Consider the following 22,000-nt stretch of genomic DNA (forward strand, 5'->3'; position numbering starts at 1 on the left):
AGACCATCAACTGCACGTTGGGACATTCCATATAATTCAATGTCAGTTCAGTCTACTTTCTTCAGCACAGCTCTTGTGTAACAACTAGAAAGGATCAGATATGACCGATAATCCGTCGTACCACGTATTTCTGCGATTTCCTTTCTCTCGAGGAGGATTCGTGGAGCCAGCTCAGGTATGTATATTCAGTTTAGACAGCCAGATCACGGCTCTAATTGTCTTGATAAGACCGAATGGACTCTTGAGAAAGAACAGAAACTGTGGAGCATAATTTCACGAGCGAAAAACAGATCAGAAATAAAATGTCAGTCTCATTTGGTGCTTTTTTTAGTGGATATTTGCTCGATTAACATTTATCTAGGGTCGCAGTTGTAAGAATATTACATATTCAAGTTTGTGGAATTCCAGATGCTGATGTGCCAGAGCTGATGATTTCTCAACCTCGATCCCGTTTTTACTCCAGCAAGCGGCATGGCTATACGAGCGCGAACTTCAGCGGGTTCATGAAGAAATGCAACGAGTGACCTCACAAAGCGGTATTATACTATTTTCATCCACTAATCCGCTGGTCTACATCAACACTAACAAGTCTAGTGTTCCCTACTCAATCGACTATTCGAGATCCGGCACTATCAGGAATAGAATACTCCGATAGTCCGTGGTCGAGTGCTATCGATCGGAAACAAAATAAAGACAGTCGTAAGATTCCTTCAATTTTTGCTTGACTTGCAATTCGTATTAATCTGTTAGACGCATTTTCGAAGTCTGGTATCACTAGACCGGCCTCAAACCTATCCGAGGAACCACGAAGGAATTTGAATTCAAGAGACTCACTTGTCGATTCATATTCCTCGCTAAATAATTTCGGCCAATCTAGAAATGCGGATTATCTGCAAGGACGCATTCCACCTCCATTTCATCGTCGTAAACGTCTTGATTTGCGAAATCGCCCGCAACTTCAGTCATCAGCTACTCAACCCGTCCACATTCCGAGCAGTTTCGCGGTAGTACCAACTGGAAGTAATCTAAAGACCGCGTCGTCTAGGTCGACGACAAGTTCTCCAATGTCGGATGATTACATTTATGCTGGACCATTAAACCCAAGTCAACGAGCATCGCCGCAGATCAATGGTCCAGGAAATAAGAAATTACCACATAATAGCACAGGAAGCTCGTTCAGCGATATGTCTGGTATGTTTATAATCACTTATAAGACCTGGCGTTCGTTCTAATGAATTCGTACTAGAAATCAGCAGGTCTGCGCTTGAAGACGCACTACTTAGCGATATAAACACTCAAGGCGAACCAAAGCCATCTACATGAATCTGTCCTTATACATTATATGAATTGTTTAATTTCAAATGTTTTACCCAAGAACTTCGTCTAAGCCAGATTAATTGTCCTCAATAGTGAATGGATTCTTTGTACTTTCTGCAGTTTCTGATTGTGGAGATGATACAGTCTCTGTGTCACTCTGGTCCATATTTCTACTGAATTCGGGATCAGGAGATACAGAAGCCGATGAACTGAGTAACACTGAACCAGTATGGTTCGGTAAATCTGAATCTGATGAGATCATAGACTTAGATATCCCGGCAACATGTAAATCCATAATAGATTCATATAAATTCTCTTTATCTTGGATTTGATGATCATCTGCATCTGTTCCATGCAGGTTGGGGCTTCCCAAGCGTTCAATATCCTTTTCTGCTGCATCTGCTGCAACCATACCGCCCCTTGACTTCTTTGTCTTGGGTGGTTCAGTATATCCATGTTCCAGAACAAATACGGTATCCGACATCTTAGTAAACAAAAGCTCCACGAAATACACCGGCCGTTCATCGAGCGTTTGCACAAGACGTCGTGTATAATGTTTAACAAACTGCTGCATATCATATCTCGCTGTTTTATGAAACTGGATACCCGAAACTGGATCTAAACATTTCACAAATACATTGATCAAGTCGATCCGAAATAGCAGAGAATGCTCGCCATTACGAAAAAATACTCTATGGAAAAATGCAACGATGCGCTTCAGTTGCGTGTCCGACAATTCCCGATAACTAGTTAAAACATTGCAAAACATATCGACGCAAGTCTGTGTGAAGAATTTTGATTCGAATACAGAAAACTCAAAGGCGATTTCCTTTGCCGCCGAAGTGCTCAGCGGATCATCGTCTCCTAAGTCCTCGTCTTGGTCCCCTGAAAGTTCCTCAACTTGATCGCCTGATTCCATCTCTTCTGCGGACCGCTTCGTACCAGACTTACGTCTGTGATTGCGTTTACGCTTCACGAAAAGATGACTGTTTCTGGAAAAGACCTCCAATACCTTGAGCAGCAAATATATCAGATCACAGCAAGATTTCTGCAGCTCCAAGCTTTTCTCCTTCAATACAGTGGGCAATGATACAAAGAGATCTAAAGTAGTCTGTTCGTAAAAGAGTCTTGATATCATCGTTTCCGCTATATCTTGATCAGCTTGTACTGCCGACCTCGACATCTCTAAGGCCACGAGTAGTGTATTCTTGAACGCACTCAAACCATAGGCTAGTCTAGTCATTAATAGCTCCTCCACCGATCCTCTAATCAGCTTTGTAAGCACAATCAAACTTTGGTGATCCAAGACACCTGCAACAAGACCGTAACCAAATTCTTCATCAGGCGACTCCCGCTGCCGCTCTAGCTCGGCCGTCAAAAACCACGACACAACATATACAAATTGATCTTTGTTAGATTCATTCACTTGCGAACTCTCGCGTTCGATCTGCTTCCGAACGCTGATAATTAATGCTATAGATATTAACACAGATTCACAGAGAAATCGACAAAATACCACTCAAACATAGAAAAATGTGAAGAGTAGAGAAAATTATAGTTTACATACGGTTAAAGGAAGTGTCCAGAAAAATTTCGGTAAATTTGCGGAGTATATTGGTAGCTTCAAAAGAGAGCACAACCGGTTTTTCTATTCCCTTTGAAGAGTTGTCTTTTGTTGACCCTTGAACTTTTCGGCGATGCCACTTTTTAGTTGAATTTATCTTATCCAAAGCGTCAGTGGAGCTGTTGATTCCTCTCTGACCAGAGACGGTTACTCGTTCGTCCTTTTGGATCACGACAGACGTCAGAGTGCCAAAGCGATTATGCCGTGAATTTCCTAATCGCAAATGTGACTGTGAACCATCTTCACGCGAATGCCATGGCTCAGGACCTCTGCGCATGGATTTAGACGTTCCTAATGAGGAGCTATATAAACTCAAGGGATCAATGCCCCTTATCAAGCTAAAAACAACTTCTAGAAGAGCAATATCAATGGATTGGAAATCGTCTGCGTTTGCAGAGAGTGTTGCGAGCAGATCGAAAATATTTTGGTGTTCAAACGCCAAAATTGCAGTATTTCGCAAATGATTGACATGATCACTGAGTTCGTCCTCGTCTGACACTAGTAGATTGCGCAAAAAATATAAGATCAGCCGGACAATAGCCACATCACGAGCAGTTCGGGTTTGTTTATCAACTGCAATAGAAGGAAGTGCAATACAGGCCGCCCCCACTAAAACACGGTTTGAAGGATGACCGAGAATAGCTTCTCGATAGGCCCGTTGTGCTCTTTGGATATGTGGTTTATGCCGGTTGGTGGCTTTTGTGTATCGTTCACCGAAGAGGTCCACGGGCCATAGTAGAGGCACAAGTAGTTCGACTGCAGATGGCAAGGTCAGTTTCCATACATAACAAAAATTATCAAAATTTACACGAACTCACTTGCAGCTAAACTGATTTTGAAAGGTTTTCCTGTCAGACGACCTTTACTATCCCAGTCCGCAAGGATTTGGGGTAAGTCCTCACGAACAAGAGACGAATGAGCAATCACGCGCGCAACATCGAGCCTATTAAGCTTCTCATCAAACGCTTTAATCCATCGTTTAAGATCACGAAGACACCCGAGAGCATCATCTCCAAGGACGTAAGGTGCATCTTGGTTTGCATGGTCTATTCCGCCCAGCGCGGAGATCAATGAGACAATGTGTGCGTTCACGAACTCATCTACCTGAGAATTTTCACGATTCGGAATTGATCTCGCTGAGGTTATCAATTGACTACTGCTGAGAGGTTTCGTAGCCATTTTCTTGGTCAACTTCTCGTTGATTTCGCTTGAACAGGGAGAGCAATGTTCTGAATACAGAACAGAATATGGATTTACAGGACGCGTACCCAAACGCGTCTTGGTCGGAACAAGAATAATCACCCATTATATTTATGGGGACCAACACGCCGCAAGTTCATATCTATTGATCAAGCTATTTGAGAGCCAATATAAGGACCATATTACTCCCAACTAGGCCCGAGAGGCTTGAATTACTGAACACAAGCTAGTCTAATAATAATATCGCCAAATTCCTTCGCTGCTAAGACAGAAGGCAAAGACTTACTTATAAGTTACACAGGAAATTTAAACGGCCTTTTTTGCTTGTAAGTCGAATATCGACAGTCCGACTCTAGACCCGAATCTTAGTCTACATTGCCTTCTAGGCGTGTGCAAGCTGTAGATTGGTGATTGTCGAGAGAGCGAAATATAAGAGCGCCCAAGAGCCCAGGTCCACCACTACTTTTTGAGTCAAAACGCTGGACGTCTGTTAGAATTCTAACAGTTCATTTAAGAGCTGGCCATCATGGATGGTAGTTATCGTGAAGAATTTCCGTCTGTGGACGCTTCTGGGCTCTTGCAGGATAAGTCTGAAGGTGCAGTTGAGATGTCCCCCGGAGATCCACATGTGCGTCTCTATCCTACGATCGTCGACGTTGGGCCTTTGCTGAGTGAGCGTGATCTCCATCAGATTGACCTGCTCAAAACCGGAGTCCCGATTAAGGATGAGCCGATTCGGTTGTTTGTCCGGCTATTAACACCAGGTCACATTGCGGTCTTGTTTTTCGTGCACATGTATTTGCAGTTCCGATGCGCGGACGAAGATCGTCTACAGACGGCTCTTCTTTTGAAGAAGTATATGGAGGCGGATTCGGTTGCAATTTCCTCTTTGGACTTGAACGACTTTCGTATCCAGATGGCTGGTTTGCGTAGTTCAGACTATACAGATCTGTATCTTAGCTTTATTGTACATGTGAGTTTTCTACCTCTTAATCCATTAGTTTCATATAATTCCTAACAAATTAGATTTTTCACATCGACAACTTGCACTCTTATTTCGAGAATATGGAAGCCGAATTCTACGGAGTCGAAGAAGAGGGTGATGAGCCACTTCTTGATTCCGACTCGTTAGTCGGCAAATTCATCCGTTTCTGTTACATCGAGTTTGCTCGTCTTTCCCAGTTCGAACGAGATCAACTATGGAATGGATTCAAACATTTTCGAGAACCTGCCTTGCCTGATATTCTTTCGCATTTCGAATTTTCTATGGTGCATTCTCAAATTGAGCATCCAACTGGTGAGGCGATAAAGTATCTTTCCATGGAAGACTTTCATCGTTTGATTGACAGCCAAGTCAAATTGATGCAAAAAACTGGAACTTGCATGAGCGGCGAAGTTGTCAAAGTCCTCAACGAAATGGCTGCCATTGCACCCTCGATGCCCGCTACCTACTATTATGTGGTGTTTCTTCACGCATGGCGCTCGGGAGATTACAACGTAGCCATTGCAAATCTTTATCATTATTTCGATCTTCTTAGAGCAACTGAAGATCATCCTAAATATTTTTTTCAGTATGCTCTTCTCAATCTTGCTGTTGTGCAGGCTGATTTTCAGTGCATTTCAGAGGCTAATTCAGTAAGATACTGCTTGGGAATGTAATTAATATGATTTCCGTTACTAAATTTCAACTAGGCGATTCGAGAATGTATCCAAGCTGCTCGAGAAGCCAATGACCAGCAATGCTTGAAGTTTGCGACTGCTTGGTATTTGAGGTTTAAGCTTTTGCATCGCGATCGTTATTCTACTGATATGGACTCGGAGCATACTACTTTTCGCTTTCTGAAGAGCCGTGTCAAAGATTCGTCTCCTTCGCTTCTTTCAACATCTTACGTTATTCACGCCAACAGTATGGCGTATCATGGCGAACCGCTGATTGACCTACTTGAATGCTTATGCCAGACCATGCATGTTATCTCTGTCGATCATAATTTGGACGGATTCGGCACGGCTATGAATTTGAAGAGCGCTGCATTTCATCAAATGGGTCAGTTTTTGTGTTTCAATTCTGCGAATACGTATATTTTTTTTTATTTGTGTGCTGACTTCTCAGGTGTGGGATTTTTGCGAGACGTCTATGATTCTGCTGCTCACTCCGTTGTACTTGAACACGAAGTCAATGAAGAGGCATTGCGATCTGAGATTCGCAGCGCATATAGTGTAGGCATCTGTAGATTTCTGGTGCTTTGTGTCGAGACTAACGATGTTAAAGATCGGAATGAACGGCGAGTATGAGCGGGCATTTGAGATTCTTGCTACCTGCTATTTGAATGCGGTTCGATCGCGCAACTCATTCAATTATTATCGCGTTTACAACTTTCTTTTGTCGCTGAATCGTGCTATGCGTGGTGAGAGATATGCTGTGGCCGATTACCTATATGATGAGTTATTGAAGTTGACTGGCAATGGCGGAGACAGTGAGCTTCGTGTAGAAGTTCAAATGACGATGGTAAAGTACTGGATTATGAAGAATGATTTTGAGCGTGCCGAATTTTATATTTTAGAAGCGATCAATGACTCGAATTTCTACGATGGGGATCATGGATCTATTGCAGTTTACTACAATATGTATCTTGATTTATGTCGATTGTCTGGTCGTCCATTTGCCGGATTTGAGAGCACACTCCATTTGGCTGCAATGTCGCTCCGTGCGAAACGTCTCCACGCGATGATTACGGTTGTCTTTACGATCGTCGAGCAGCGTTTGCAGACCCGAGACTACGGGTTAATATTGAGCTTGTATGATCGTCTCATGCCTGTTTTGCTTGCTACGGAACATACAGAGAACATTGCCCGTGCATACTACCAACTGTGTCGTACAATGATGGCGAAGTGTCAGTTGACTGTTGATTGCTTGCTGATGGCGCAAGGCGATGAAGGTCGAATCGAGGAGATTCAGAGCGGTATTGCGAAAGCTGTCAATTTTGCACTTAGCAGCATGGCGGGTAAGCTTACTTGATTTGCATAGGAAGTTCGGAAGTTAAGACTAACATGTATGGAAATTACTAGCGTATCAGAAGTTGGAGGATTTGACGAAGCTATCTGAGCTTCATCATTTGATTAATATTTTAACTGAGCCTATTCGACAAGCGTATCCTAATGAACGTGAAAATTTTTTAGAGAGGAAGTATCATATTGATCTTCGCCGATTTATGAATCATACAGATTTTATGGACTTTTAAGCTTCCAAGTTATCCCGAAACTTTGTCGACTGAGTACAACAAGGAAAGGCAGAGAGGGAATTCTGGGTAGTACTTCACATTGCAGGACGAGAACTGGTTTATTTTGAGTCAAATTAATCAACAGACAATAAATTACAAGAACTAAAAGAACTGCCAGTGAAAGGTCTATGTAAAGGAAAAAGACAAAGATAAAAGACGATTAGCCTTTGTTCAATGGCAAAATTATTCAGATGCATGAACATTCAGAGGCAAATTATTAGCAATAGCTTCATATGAATTGATACGCGCCCGTAAAGGGGCTTAGAAATGAATTTGTAAAAATAGGCAATATGAGACGATATATTCGGTATTCTATGTACAATACGTTACAGAACCCAGTAGGTTGAGAAGTCGGACTCGAAATAGTGGATTCCAAAGCATCCAGGAAAAAGAAATTAAGTCATTAAGCGAAAGAAAAAAATTTTGAATACCAAACTCCAAGAAGATAACAGAAAAATGGGGATGGATTTCCTAGCAGCTGAAAGCCAGAGAGAGAAGAAATGAATGTACAAGTAGTAAAGATTATGATAAGAGTTTGATGAGGAATTCCCAGGTTCCAAACATGATTATCGAGTTCGGCACTGTTCGCATCAAGTGAGGAGTCAGGCCGCCGTAGAGGGCCACAAAACCTTCATTTTTCCAGATGGTCATAAAACAGTTAACAAGGCCAGTATATTTAGGTTTGCCGTTGTCGAGCGGGCGTTGTCGCAGACGGGTGCGGACGACTTCATGAGGGTAGGTTAACAGAGACGCAGACAGTTTTGCGAGTCCTGCCGCGCCAGATTTCGCGAGCCATTCAAAAAATGCATCACCCGGAGACGCGTCACGGCCGAGTTTTGCACGCAGACGCTCGCGCTGCCGAATTAAGGACTTCATCTGCTCGTAGAGAACCCATTGCAAAGAGCTTTCGACAACTCCAAGATATGACGCAGTCAAGCCTCGGTACAGACCAGGAATGCCTTCTTTGGAAAAAACCTGGCGGACACAATCAAAACTGCTCTTGTACTGTCTCTTGGTGATGTCTGTGTTTTGCCGGTCGAGTTGGAGCCGGGTCTTCACGAGCCATATTGGATTAGTCGCTGTGGATGTCGCGATCCCTGCGAACGCGGCTGCGGAAAGATTTACCCAAGTCGCTTCTTCACCGTTGTTGAATTTGTCTGCGACAAACGATTTTCCCGTGCTGTATGTAAAAAAATTGATTGCCCTTATGCATTATTAGAAAACCAGACTGTGTTGTTCAATCGTTTATATATACCTTGCAGGGATGACACCAACGAGATTCGGTCCGAGACCTTTAAAGAGCGCACGACCACCTTCCACACGATAGACATCCCTAAATAAAATAAAATTAGATTGACAACAGACAAATATGCTGATGAAAATTTACGTACGCCATAATCTGGAAAGTTTCGTAAAAATGCAAGAGGACTGAGCGCACATGGCCAACCTGCCGACCATGTAGCGTCTTCTGCAAATGACCCTTCGTCCGCTGCGAGTTATAAAAATCACTTTGTAGTCTTGTCTTTACCACATCCAGCGGACAAGTTATAATCGAGCCCATCATGCCGCCGAACCCGCCGGCCACAAAATGCAGCCAAGGTCTTGATATCTGCTCTACCCTGCGACTGCTAACGGGTCCTGAAGACGACGCAGAATTTGATGTAGCTACCGAGGAAACAGACATTTCGCGCTACAGATATATGTAGATGCTCGGAATCAAACCGTTTTGTAGCAGTTGATTCCAAACCGACAGAACTAGGTAAAGTAATGTTCTGATGCAGGCACAAATGATGTTGAAGATGATTTGGGACGAAAATTTCTTAGACGCCGCAGAGAAGAGATTGCCTTCCGGATTACATGAGAGGCAATAATTGGCTATCAATATATAAATATAAACAACATAAATATTAATAAATAATAATAAACAATAACAATTACATAATATTATTCAATAATTACATTGCAAGTAACCAAAGTCGAAACTCCAAATGCACGCAAACAATTCAACATACCCAAAATCAAGACAAGAATATTAGTATCGACAATGATGACGAGACAAATTGACAACGAATCCACAAGAACATCGCGACACCATCATTCAGAGCTCTGTAAAATTAATTTATCTAAAAGTAGATATTTAATATCGAACTCTGTCCCACTGAGGATCCTGGATGAACGCACACAAAACTTTTGAGCCAGTTTGAAGTAGCGGATGGCCTGCTACACTATTGAGGTTTAGTAAATACAACATCAGTCAAAAAGACACTTTAAAAAATACAGAATTCACATAAACAATCAACTCACATTTGCAGGAAACGCTCGAGGCCATCCCGACGAGATTCAATGACTTCTTCGGAAAATCGGTTTGTAAACACTTTGCCTGGTAGCGGAGGGATTGTTACACGTGATGACTCGCGCTCAAGAATATCACGGAAGTACTCGAAATCGCTGTATCTTCGGCGAACGACCGAGTATTTCAGTTTAAAAGCAGGGATGTTTGTCTGGCTGGTCAGAGAAGCTCCGGGGGTGATATCGTAAAATAGATCAAGACTCACCCTACAAACAATTTCGTAGTCTGTATACATTCCTTTTCCGTATCCGACTGAACGGTTAGATTATTAATTCCAACAATGAATCTAATTCATACCATGAGTCTCTGGATTGCGGACCTGGTTTCCGTTAGTTTTTCGTTCAGACTCAGTAACATTTTCAGAAGGTCTCTCATTAAGCAATCGACCGAAATACTGAAACCTAAACTGACCTCAATCTCCAAGAAATTCTCGGGAACCCCATAAATTTCTTCGAAAGTCTGCTGCTTAAACTGTGGACGCGTGCCAAATCCCTCGAATTGACGGGGAGAAGAAGACATTCCAGAACGACTCGGTGACGACATTATCTGTAATTTCGACTATGAAGATGCCTATTTCGTATTGTATTTCGACAATAGTAGATAGAATTCTGGATCTGGAAGGAACTGGACTCAAACGGCCGTATCTATCAATCTATCTGCACCGAGAGACAAATGTGAGTCGAATTCAATTCAGCAATAGCAAAAAAAAAACTCAGGTTTTTTCGGTCAATTTATCAATTCAATCCTGTTTATAATCACACCTTTCCAATTCAGAATCAAACTCTCAAGAAATAAAATATCTCTGTCTCAAGATTATCTCCAATCGCTGCTTCGCCGCCTGCTGTAGTTCTTTGCCGACACACTTCAAACCCTTGTTCGGTCACTATTCTACATCCGAACTTCCTACGCCTATTATCTACATAATTACGTAATCAATCGCATTAGAACATTAGGTCTATTCAATGATTTTTATATATTTTTTCTTGTATTCTCAGAGATCATCGACCTTGTCAATTTACTGTGATGATTCTCTAATCACCTAACGTCTAGTCTGGCCTAATCCCACGTGATTATGATAACCGGGACCAGTCCAATGAATCTCTCAGTACCAGTCCGAACATCTCGGTCCAGATCTGGCACGTGATCTAATCAGATCTCGTCAGTCTGAGAAACTGTTCTGCTAGAATTGAAAAGTTTATTTAACAAATATTTGGGGAAATCGATATAGTTGCGTATCAAAAATTTACAGTTTTCGTCTAAGCATCAGGCCCACGACTATTAGATATTAAATAACAAAATGCAATCTGAAACCAAACCTGGGTCAAAGAATAATTATCTTTATTGGGTATCAACATTTGATCAAATTAAGCGTCATCTGCAATAACTTTCAAAGAAATGCCAGGTAATCTTTGTGCAAGAGAATCTACCATGCTCCCGTCTAGCCGGGCTCTTGCCATTTCAATTGGGTCCGCATAAATCGGTCTAGCTCCAGATAGATTCACCCCAGAAGATCGTGACGAAGTTTTCAACTGTACACCATCGGCCAGAGTACCGCTAAGAGATGTAGTCATGCGCTCTTTCGTCATATCAGCTCCACGATCAATTAGCCACGTAGCTATTTTCTCGTTCTTAAGATAGATCGCCATCTGCAGTGCAGTACCATAATAGCCAACCGTGCTACCGATATCGGGATGCGCTCCGTGTTCAAGTAAATACAGTACTAGATCCTCGTTCTGCGTCCACACTGCTGCTTGCAGTGCACTTCCATAATACCCACCAACTAGATCCAGCTGATCTCTGCCGAACCTGTTTATAACTAGGGACACAATTTTCAATGCGTCATTGTTTCCATTATCGTCAAACGAGCCACTTGCACACGCAGCTTGAATCACACTTCCATAGTGACCAGAGACGGTATAGAGCATGTTTGAGGCCTCCAATTTGGGAATTCTATCCAATAATTTCTCGAAAATAAGCAAATTTCCATAATACGCGGCGGCTTGCAGAATTGTACCAAACTTTCCTCCGTAAACTGAAACTTGAGCACCATATTCCAACAATAACTCCAGAACTGTGAACGTAAAATCATAATTGACTTCCAGCTTTGCAGACTCAAACCATGCCTGCAGCGCTGATCCACAAGTTTGCGGAAAGATATTAGGATCTGAACCATTAGCTAGCAATTTCTGCACAATTACCTCGCTGCCCGACCAGACAGCGCCATGGAGAATAGTTCCCAGTTTCCAGTGATCGATATGTGGATTTGCTCCAGAGCGAACGAGCATTTCATACATATCTTGTTTCCCTCGTCGAGCAGCCCAATAGAGCGCTGTACCAAACATACTGTCGCAATAATTGATTTCGGCTCCGTGCGTCAGTAATACCTTGACTGTCGAAACACTGTTGGTCTCAGAGGACATTGCTACCGCAATCAGAGGACTACCAAACCGTTCATCCCGTTCATTAACTCGGCCTCCACCCTTGATTAATTGACCAACTAACCAGGGATCTCCTGAATATGCTGCTAGTGTAAGGGGTAGCCCAAACAACACGTTCCCTACTGTAGCCAGCGCTCCACGATTTAATAACAATGCGGCGAATTGAACTTTCTGCTGCTCTAGGCCTAGCTGTAAAGCGGTTGGATTGCCGTCATTGTCTTTTTGAAAATCAAATTGGTCGTGTATGAGCTCCTTAGCAATCTTGGTACTTATTTCGTCGTCAATGATTACGCTCTGAGCCAGTAACCGCAGTATCGTCCAATGCGCATCTCCCATCAATCCAAGCTCAGCCTTTCCTGCTTCTATCACCTGCAGAACTGTTTCCACATCTCCCAGACCAAGATAATGCTTTACAACTTCCACATAAATCTCGGTGCCATCTTCAAAAATAGCGGCTCGTGCAAGAAAGTCCCTCATAATGTTGAAGGACTTCGCATCGATAACTTTATACAAAGACTGCTCATACAACTGTCTGTGTTTTGCCAAGTCAAATCGAGCAAGCAATGCTCTAATTGTAGATTCATGGCCAATTTGAAGGCCCAATTCGAATATCGTTGTCGAGGCCAGCCCCGGCAATAATAATGCTACATCGGCGCCTATCATGATAAAAAAATTGACAAAATTGGCATCACTTCGTTCCACAGCAATCGCTAGTAAACAATTCAGCAAATCTGTATCATTAGAGCTTGGAATTCCAAACCGTCGACTAACCGAAGCAACAAGCAATAGTGACGACGTCTGGATTGCGGTCTTCAACCTAAACCGACTCAGCGCGAAAGATTCCGTTAAATCATCGATCACGCTTGGAAACATCATCGACGACTTTATTCCGAGCATGATCATCAAGGCGGCCTGACGAAACTCAAAGAATGGGGCCCAAATGTCAAACGTGACTGCGTAGTCGGCGATTTCAGACAATTTGGTCACAGCAGCAACTAATTCAAACAGTAAATTATGCTCCTCCTCAAATAGCTGGTTGATTAATTCTAGTAATTTGTGCCTAGTCTCCGACGAAAGCGTATCCGACGCCATTGCTGTGGTGCCGTGGATTACACCGAAACAACTGGCGTACGATAACAACGGGAACTTCTCCAATAATCGATTCACCTGACGATTATCTCCAAATTCGATACCATCGAAATGTGACGGTCGACGAAAATAAAGAGAGTTATTTGACTGATCTTGCAAAGGCAAACTAAACAAATAGTTCAAACAACTGATCCCGATTTGCGCATGGGCTTCGATCTCAGACATTTTTAGAATAGTAGATTTGGATTCGTCGTCCTGTTTAATAATCACTTCTCGTATTAATGAGTGGGGAAAATCTACCTCCTGATTGTCAATCTCGAAAATACCCAATCGTGACCATCTTTCAACCAAATTAATATAACTCTCCGCAGCTCCAGCTTCTGTACCTTCCAAGTTGAACTTGATGATCTCCGACAGTTCGGAAATCGTCAAATTACAGAAACTAGCTGACATCCACATTAATAGTGGGTACAAAGAATTCAACTCGGACTCAGATAACCAGGCCAGCAGTCCCGTGAACATGTCTGGGATTGAACTTTGAAGTTGAGTCGTGATTTCAAAGATACTTGTGTCTTCAATAGCCAGTACTCGAATTATAGTATCCACATCTCGCACCACAGATGAAAAGCTGGCTGAGGTTAGTATTTGTTAAACAGACCTGCGAATCAGCTTACATTCCCTCCGATCGGTTAATGATCGTGTTCTTTGCTGGTAAAAGCTCGTTCAAATCGATTATACGATCGTTCAATCCGCGACTCAGCTGTTCATCGATATACATGGACATAGTGTCCTGAGTTGAATCCAGCGTCAAATGCAGATTAAACACTTCAAAATCTCGAGACAATTTCAAAAGCGGACTTTGATTACGACTCGTCGTTAAAACATATATTTTTGTCGATTCCGCTGCATTGAGTGATGCTAAATTAATAGCTCGAGTTATAGTTTCGACGACTTTTGCGAGTTCTTCAATTGCACAGTAATCCAAACCATCAAGAACAATAAAAATGGACGCAAAAATTGAACTAAAGGATGCAAATATTTCAGGAAACCGCGATATCACGTCAGTATAAGAAACTATGCCGGATTTAATGTCTTCTAAAAAACTTGACATTGCCTCTGGAATCGAAGAATCTAGACCAACAGATTCGATCAGCTGTTCAAGGAGACTAAGAAATATATTCTGTGCACTTTGAGTTACGATTAAATCGCTGTCAATGCAGATATTGAATAGTCCATGTAGCTGAGACTGGTTCACTAAACTCCGGAGTTTTTTCCGACCTAGCTCTAAAGCGATCACACTTTTTCCAGAATAGACCTTGCCTGATAAATGTAACAATGATCGTCGTTTAGACGTCCAGTTCTTAATTGCGGAATCAGAATAAATCCATGTGGGCTCTATAAGCATATGTCTGTGTGCTCGCGATTCGCCCCCTACAACATCTATATTTTGCTTTGTCATACACAGTCCGTCCTTGAGGAAACGACGTAATACATCATACTGGGACTGATGCTGAATTCTCAGTGCCCGGACAAAAGTATATTCGTCATCCTGGAAGATCTGTCTCAGCCACGAAACGATCACGTCGTAGTTATTGTCATGCCACGAACCAACGTGGCCCATTTCAGAATGTGTTTTCGAAAACTCGAGAAATTCAAGAGGAAATAGCTGGAGCATATCTCGAGGAAGTACGACATCCCCCGGTGTCGACCGCCCATTCACAGCCGCTCGAATATTTTTCTTTTTCAAACGCCTTAATCTACTGTCGGTTCGAAATAGATTGAAAAAATTTTTGACTGTCAGTGTTAGCTCTGCAAGCTCAACGGTCATGAAGTATTCCGCCAGAGCATCACCACCACGGCGATTTTTCAACTGCATGGCAAACGGGCAATCGAGAAAAATCACACCGATAGTATTATCAAGAACTCCAAGATGCAAAGATTCCGGATCAACACTATCCATCAAGGCCTAGAGATTAGACATACTATACTTGACATTTGAAATAGAAACTCACTTTTATCACAACGAGTCCACCGACACAATGAGTAAGGAAAATGATTGGCCGGTGATCCAAACCTCGTCTATGCTGGGCCAGGACCGTTAATAGAGACGTTGCCCATGATTTGCAGCTCGATTGGCGATTATTACGCGGTAAATAGCTGAATGTCATTACCCTGGCAGCTGCAATTTCGGGCTTTCGATCGTTCTGTAAAAATGCCTCTATCCAGGTTGAAGGTGTCGCTCGTCGTTTGGCTTTAAGCGACTTCCAAGTGGAAAAACAGTCCTGATACAAGCCATGAACTAAAACTATGTCAAGCTGAGCGGTTGGTGAGTTATGCAAAATGTGCATTGGCCGTCGAAGGGCAAGATTATGTCTCATCCAATCGCAGAGAAAGTCAAGCATGACTGCAGCAACAGCCTTGAACTTGGGATCTTGGTAGCCAAAAAATTTGCAAATCTCACTATGATCAGCCTCTAGAGCTGCATTGATGTCGGCAGAATCTAAGGCCGCACTCTCCTTTGACACAATATTAGAGCTGCTGAGCGCAAGCATAGACTTGTTTTCGTAAAAACATGCCACATAGAAAGGCAGGCCAGACTGTGACATTCCGATATAGTATTTCTCAAAAACTTTTGTAAGCTCCTCAAGCTTTTCAGAGTTAAGCTTTAGATCCTTAACTGCACGACTGACTTTCGGTAGCTTTGCAAGAACACTGCCAAACTTAGAACCTCTGTGTGGAGTTGCGAGAAAGACGATCCCGCAGACTGATTCACGTAACATATGCATGCGACTGCGCTCGTCGACATTCAGAGAGATCTCGCGACTGTATACCTTGCGGTGTAGATTATTAAGAAAAGCTTTGGCGACCAGACCGCCCATACTGTGTACGACAAACAGCAAGGGCCGGTCAGGACAATCGAATCGACGACTATTTAGTTGAAGCCCAAACGCAATTGCTCTGTCATTGAAATCGTTCGAATTTTTCCCGAACCATGCGTTGGCATTGTAATTAAACGTCAATACTCGAATACGCAACCTTGCACGATCATAGGCATAGTCCGGTAGCAGGTCTTTGAGCCATAACACCGGCTCTTTTGGGCCACTCGACTTATGGGAATCAGTCTTTCCGGTGAACATCCAAGTCTTTTCGCCATGTCCAGTTAGACCATGAATAGCAACGATACTGTGTGAAATGTTAGCCCATATAGCGCCAGTAGTTTACCGCAGTACGCAGTACGCTGGTACGCAGTACTCACTCGACATCAATCTTCTGGCCATCCGGCGGTTCGTAGAGGACTTTGAGCTCATCATGGATGAGTTCGTCTTCGCCAGCCATATCGGCTTCTACGAGCTACCAATACCTCAATAGCCAACCGTGGCTGTCGTACTCTGCGAGGAAGAGAAGTACGAGTACGAAGAAAAGAATCTTAGATAACTTTGTTTCCGCCCGCGGACCTCACCCTTTGGGAGCAATCGTGCCGACTCCCAAATGGTTTCGAGACATGCAATACATTAGAATACCCTCAATTCCATTTCCATTATTTAGCCAGAAGTGCGGAGAAGGTAATTGCCATGACAATTATCGCCACTTTCTACTAGATACTTCAAAGGTACCCTAGGGATATACTAATATTTGGAATGGACTTGTGCGAAGTGCAGTCGAACTCGAGCCAGCGCCTCAGAATCGTCACGTTCAACATCTGCGGCATCCGTAATGTCTTGCAGTATCATCCGTGGAATGAGCAGAAAGACTTTGGCCACATGTTTGATGTTTTGGATGCCGACATAATTTGTTTTCAGGAACTCAAGTTGCAGAAAAAAGATCTAACAAAGGAGATGGTTATAGTTCCGGGGTTCGATCCTTACTTCAGCTTTCCGAAGAGCAAGAAGGGCTATTCGGGAGTTGCCGTCTATACTCGAAGCTCGAAGTGCCGTGCATTGAAAGCCGAAGAAGGTTTATGCTTTGCACAGCATGAGGATCCGATTGGTGGCTATGACTTGAATGTTCGGCCGGCAGAAGCCAGACAATTGGACTCTGAAGGCAGATCGTTGGTTCTGGACTTTGGAGATTTCGTTCTCATCAACGTCTACTGTCCAGCCGTGTCGTCTGAAGACCGTAGCGACTTTCGAGAGCAGTTTTTCACCGTGCTTTTCGACAGGATTAAAAATCTTGTCGTTCATGGCCGAGAGGTTATCTTGGTCGGCGACTTGAATGTGATACGGGACGAAATCGATACTGCTGATCCGTCTGAGGTCCTGCGGAATAGCGGACTTTCCTCATTTAAAGACACATATACCAGACAACTACTTGATTCTATTCTTGCGCCTAAGCAATGCTCTATAATGCTAGATCTCTGTCGTGATATGCATCCCACGCGTCAAGGCATGTTCACTTGCTGGAATCAAAAACTCAATGCCAGACCCTCTAATTACGGTATGTTGGGCGGGAGTTTATTCTATACAAGCTTTCTGATAGATTTTATTTCTCTAGGATCGCGCATTGATTACATTCTCTCCTCATTGGAGTTGGGCAAACATTGCTCCAATGCTGATATTCGTCCTGATCTCTTAGGCTCGGATCACTGCCCCGTATTTGCTGACATTTCTTGCAATTCTCTGCCAAAACTCTTTCAAGGCGTGAAAAAGATACCTAAATTGTCGTTGGACTACATTTCAAACTACAATCCAACGCGAAATATAACGTCATATTTCAAGAGTAAAACTTTGCCGGAGACGAAAGAATCTTCACCAGATCTTCAATCTTGCGCCGAGGATCAGAAATACCCTCAAACTGCGGGCAATGAAGTCAATGAAAGGAAGAGAAGAGAATGTGATCCGATAGACAACCGGAGCACTAAGAAACCCACCGTGGGCCAGCAAAAGCTATCTGAGTTTATGACGATTTATAGAGATTTTCCCGCGGAGAATGGGCCAGAAAGTAAATCCAGCTAAAGTCCAGCAGTCATTTTTCACGAATTTTATTCTAACGAGATATTCAGAATCGAAAGGGTGCACGACATTGAGTGCAGACACTCCTGCGAGACCCACTGCTGCGAAACATGCGACAGAGCCGGCACGAAACAACACAGTCGACTGGAAGAAAATATTTTGCAAACCGCAGCCGCCTCTGTGCACCACCCACAAGGAGCCATGTGTTATGCGGACGACAAAGAAGTCCGGTTTAAATGAGGGAAGAGCTTTCTGGATTTGTTCGAGGTAAGTTAGGTTCTGTCTGCCCTTGCAGTTGCATGACACTTACGGACCTGGATGAGGCCGATCGGACCGGGTTACCAGACACGATTGAGACCCAGAGAAGAGGTTGATATTCAATTTAGATGTTCTTACTTCGAATGGGCCACTAAGGCCGTCCCCAAATAGTACATATGAGAGTCACTGTATCCCCCAAGTAAGCTTCACAATTGATCCGTCACATGATGGAATCCAATATTTTGATCTCTTCTTCCTCAGCCCCAAGACCTTGAAGTGGTAAGTCACGCAAGCTGGAATTGGGGCACACAATATAGGCGCTCGGTAGGTTTCCAGAAATTTTACTTCGAGAGCACTGCTTTGTTAGCTCGCGAGCTTTACGCCAAATTCAGAGGATTTGCGATGAGCCTTCCACTGTCAATTGCGCGTCTCTATCAAATCTCAAACTCCCTTTTAGGTTCACTAGTGGAGACAGGTTCGCTTAACCTGGACTCTTGTCTTGATATTCAGGAACTAGCATCGGTGAGTAGGAGTAGTAGTAGTAGTAGTAGAAGCTACTCTTGGGCATGCTGGGCCTACGGCTAAAACTGTTTTTAGGCTATTGCCAGTGCAGAGTCTGTCGCCGAACTCGACTTCCGGGACGCATTTCGACTATACTTGGCGAAACGTAACCTTCTCCGGATCCAGTCTATTCTGTGTGGGATCATATCTCTACGAAAGGATATGGATGCGCTGAACGAGATTCTATTTTTGCGTGCTGAAAAGAGAGCCAGATCGGATCTACCAAAAGCGAGCGCGCAGCGATCTACAGCTCGGCATTCCAGAAAGCGTTGCATAAAGTCCAACATGCTTAAGATGACATAGATATATTTGCTGGGATTAGTTTCGGTGGGTGTGCATAGGAAGAGTCTGATCATGGGCGAGGTGTGGAATATGGCTTGCGATGAAGACGCATTTTTTTTATGACAGTCTAGAATAATTTATCTACCTTTCAAACCTGATGATTCTGGAATATCCCGGCGAGCTACCGACCTTGGAGTCGAATTTAATTATATACATATTTGTGTATATTGCTAATTCTTTCTCTTATGAAATTTATCCGCTTAGACACAAACTCAAATGAACGCGGCCCCAAATGATTAGAAGATCAGCAGATGAACCAGTATTCAGTTCACTCTAGATGTGAAAATGGCCAATCATCAAGGCAGAGCCCAGCAGCAATTCCTAAGGTCAAGGGTACTAGGCAGAAAACAGATGTGAGAGAATTGTCCGAGAGTTGTCAAGTTCGGCAGATCACTGCAAGGTTCAAAGCACAGTTACGGATTTGATCAGTCAACGTCCGTCGCGGCCATCGAACTCACGAATTTGGGCTCACGGAGTTTGGACCTATGGCTGTGGAAATTGCGAGGCGGAGATGCTGTATCATTTACCTAGTACCTCTAAAGTCGTCCAAGGTTCAGTCCCGTTGAAGCCTGCGGATGAATATACCATTTTGCAGTCCTGCATCTGCACGCCGAATCGGAAGGGTTATTGCAGAGCTACTGGTAGTATTGCCTGTATCCGGGCGAGCGATTCTGGTTTTGAACAGCAAAGTATTCCAATTCGGTCAAAGTTTGACAGTTATCTCTGCACTGGGTTATAGTTTCTCCGCAGAATCAGACATTTACATGTTATCAGCACATATCTGTTTTTTATGGTTGCCAAATGGAGTGTGTACTGGAGGAGGAGTGCGGTTCCTCGATCCCACATACTACTGAATTGGATCGGGCGCTCAGCTCCACCGTGAGCCGATCCGGCTGCAGAACCAGATCGGCTCACTTTTTCTGTAATTGTCGTAGGAGTGAGTGAGCATTTGGCGGAAATGTTCTCCCTATTTACGTATAAAGTGGGTGGTTCGCTTGCGGCAGTACCAATGGCCAGCATATAGACTTTCAGTACCGAACTGGGGCTATGGGATATCGTACTCGGAGTACCACCTCCAACAACTACGCCTCCCCCGGTCCAGTGCATGCATGCACACGGTAGAACTTTACAAGTTCAAAACGTTGCAGGCCAGAGAAAACTAACATCCCAAATCTGGCGTTTCTTTTGAGCTCAGATTTGTTTTGACCTCCTCAATCTAATAGAGTGGCAATGTCGATCTTCCATTCTTCGTGCTATCAAAATGATATATCAGAGACGGTATGTCCGTCTCCGTTCAAGGCTTTCCATGGTGTTAGAAAATAAACAAAGAACTTCGATATCAGTTCCGCCTCTCCAATGATGAACACACACAAAACGATTCGCAGAAGATCGGCAAAGCTTTCAAGGCCAGCTCGTGGTGCTCTGGACAATTCGATGAACACATACTGCGACGTCCTGAAGCTGGCTCACACTCCCGCAAAACGCATTAGTAAAGACAGCTCAAACTATTTCCAATTCTCTGTGATGGGATTGAATGAAGACGACCACTCCAATCTCTACTTGTCTTTGCCTCTTCAGGTGGCTGCTTCGAGGGAGAACTCCCACTCAAGGGCTCCCAGAAGTAGTGGCCCTCGTCGACGCAAGTCAACAAAACTCAATGGAACCGCAATCAACGCCTTTTTTGGCTTTAGAGCTTACTACAATCGGGTGTTCCCCAACTTGAACCAGCAGCATCTCTCCTCATATCTCTCGAAAATTTGGGCCGCATATGACAACAAGGATTTTTGGACTCGGCAGACTATGATCTACAACTTGGGCGACAAGCAAGAGTGTTTTGTAGACTGGCTGCTCAACCGGGTCGTTCCTCCTACTCTACCTGACGAGCAGCAGGAATCGGTACCCGAATCCTCCTACACTGACGTTCCCGAATCGGTGCCGCTCTCCTATTCAGAATCTTACACCTCTACCTGCTCCAGTCGGATAGAGACAATAATTCCTCAGCAGCAGCTACAGCCGTTACCGATCTCTGATACCGACGCATATTCTCTTCCGCAGGACATATTCCCTGCGTACGCATTTGCAAATTTCTCGTTTTCATCCTTGTCGGGCTCTTGCGCGTCAGATTCACCACCACCCCTGGACTTCGCCAGCGACTACACCGCTAACGATTCCCCCTATCAGGATACTCCTAGTTCTTTAGATGAAAGCCTCCCAGTTCTGTCAGATGACCTGTTACCGGGATTTCAGCCATGCTTTTTCGACGAAGACTGGGCAAATCTAGGGTTCCAATGTATCAGCATGTACTAGTTGCTTCGATAAATTAGCTTTTCCCCCTTGTAAAGTTTATTTCCATGATTGTTGGCTGTCTGGATTCACAGGCTAGTACTGCCATTTTAACGAGAATACATAACTTGGTGGATCGTGAACCACCACAATAGAGTTTATTACGCATTAATTTTGACCAAGTAAATTCGTGTTTTCCTAAAAACTGGTGATTATAAGGCCATCCAAGGCCACGTTTCTAGAAAAAGAAAAAAAAAACAAAACGCAGAATGTGGATCTGAGAACGCAAATTCCAAATCCTATCTCAGATT

At 43.5% G+C, this 22,000-nt stretch overlaps 8 protein-coding genes across 8 annotated transcripts; 4 read left to right on the forward strand and 4 right to left on the reverse strand.

Annotated features, from left to right (window-relative positions):
- Positions 1-25: 25 nt before the first annotated feature.
- On the forward strand, positions 26-1,612 carry V1516DRAFT_678468 (uncharacterized protein). Its single transcript, XM_066922759.1, has 6 exons — positions 26-175; positions 229-304; positions 362-371; positions 424-536; positions 595-699; positions 751-1,612. The coding sequence occupies exons 1-6, from the start codon at positions 101-103 to the stop codon at positions 1,230-1,232; spliced, it is 861 nt and encodes a 286-aa protein (XP_066776180.1). The 5' UTR covers positions 26-100; the 3' UTR covers positions 1,233-1,612.
- Positions 1,069-4,181, reverse strand: V1516DRAFT_640430 (timeless protein-domain-containing protein). The gene is made up of 3 exons (XM_066920095.1): positions 3,760-4,181; positions 2,885-3,697; positions 1,069-2,790 (listed from the first exon to the last, which is right to left on the reverse strand). The coding sequence occupies exons 1-3, from the start codon at positions 4,118-4,120 to the stop codon at positions 1,394-1,396; spliced, it is 2,571 nt and encodes an 856-aa protein (XP_066776181.1). The 5' UTR covers positions 4,121-4,181; the 3' UTR covers positions 1,069-1,393.
- A 164-nt stretch (positions 4,182-4,345) lies between these two features.
- Positions 4,346-7,819, forward strand: V1516DRAFT_678476 (anaphase-promoting complex subunit 5-domain-containing protein). Its single transcript, XM_066922760.1, has 6 exons — positions 4,346-5,114; positions 5,168-5,776; positions 5,834-6,185; positions 6,252-6,358; positions 6,411-7,143; positions 7,208-7,819. The coding sequence occupies exons 1-6, from the start codon at positions 4,668-4,670 to the stop codon at positions 7,378-7,380; spliced, it is 2,421 nt and encodes an 806-aa protein (XP_066776182.1). The 5' UTR covers positions 4,346-4,667; the 3' UTR covers positions 7,381-7,819.
- On the reverse strand, positions 7,645-9,216 carry V1516DRAFT_653810 (mitochondrial carrier domain-containing protein). The gene is made up of 3 exons (XM_066920294.1): positions 8,811-9,216; positions 8,675-8,752; positions 7,645-8,623 (listed from the first exon to the last, which is right to left on the reverse strand). The coding sequence occupies exons 1-3, from the start codon at positions 9,101-9,103 to the stop codon at positions 7,942-7,944; spliced, it is 1,053 nt and encodes a 350-aa protein (XP_066776183.1). The 5' UTR covers positions 9,104-9,216; the 3' UTR covers positions 7,645-7,941.
- Positions 9,217-9,305: 89 nt separating this feature from the next.
- On the reverse strand, positions 9,306-10,647 carry V1516DRAFT_678483 (Phox homologous domain-containing protein). Its single transcript, XM_066922761.1, has 5 exons — positions 10,181-10,647; positions 10,067-10,088; positions 9,975-10,021; positions 9,724-9,920; positions 9,306-9,644 (listed from the first exon to the last, which is right to left on the reverse strand). Exons 1-5 carry the CDS (start codon positions 10,310-10,312, stop codon positions 9,557-9,559), a joined length of 486 nt encoding a protein of 161 aa, XP_066776184.1. The 5' UTR covers positions 10,313-10,647; the 3' UTR covers positions 9,306-9,556.
- Positions 10,648-10,944: 297 nt separating this feature from the next.
- V1516DRAFT_472509 (uncharacterized protein) lies at positions 10,945-15,668 on the reverse strand. The gene is made up of 2 exons (XM_066919076.1): positions 13,971-15,668; positions 10,945-13,924 (listed from the first exon to the last, which is right to left on the reverse strand). The coding sequence occupies exons 1-2, from the start codon at positions 15,254-15,256 to the stop codon at positions 11,134-11,136; spliced, it is 4,077 nt and encodes a 1,358-aa protein (XP_066776185.1). The 5' UTR covers positions 15,257-15,668; the 3' UTR covers positions 10,945-11,133.
- Positions 15,669-16,934: 1,266 nt separating this feature from the next.
- Positions 16,935-18,248, forward strand: V1516DRAFT_626746 (Endonuclease/exonuclease/phosphatase; the record flags this gene model as incomplete). Its single annotated transcript, XM_066919760.1, has 2 exons — positions 16,935-17,730; positions 17,788-18,248. 2 exons carry the CDS (start codon positions 16,935-16,937, stop codon positions 18,246-18,248), a joined length of 1,257 nt encoding a protein of 418 aa, XP_066776186.1.
- A 2,389-nt stretch (positions 18,249-20,637) lies between these two features.
- On the forward strand, positions 20,638-21,998 carry V1516DRAFT_472100 (uncharacterized protein). The gene has a single exon (XM_066919075.1). The coding sequence runs from the start codon at positions 20,763-20,765 to the stop codon at positions 21,711-21,713; it is 951 nt and encodes a 316-aa protein (XP_066776187.1). The 5' UTR covers positions 20,638-20,762; the 3' UTR covers positions 21,714-21,998.
- Positions 21,999-22,000: the final 2 nt, after the last annotated feature.

Source organism: Lipomyces oligophaga (assembly GCF_038497815.1).
Source record: "Lipomyces oligophaga strain CBS 7107 unplaced genomic scaffold V1516scaffold_6, whole genome shotgun sequence".
NCBI classification, from domain to species: Eukaryota; Fungi; Ascomycota; class Lipomycetes; order Lipomycetales; family Lipomycetaceae; genus Lipomyces; species [Lipomyces] oligophaga.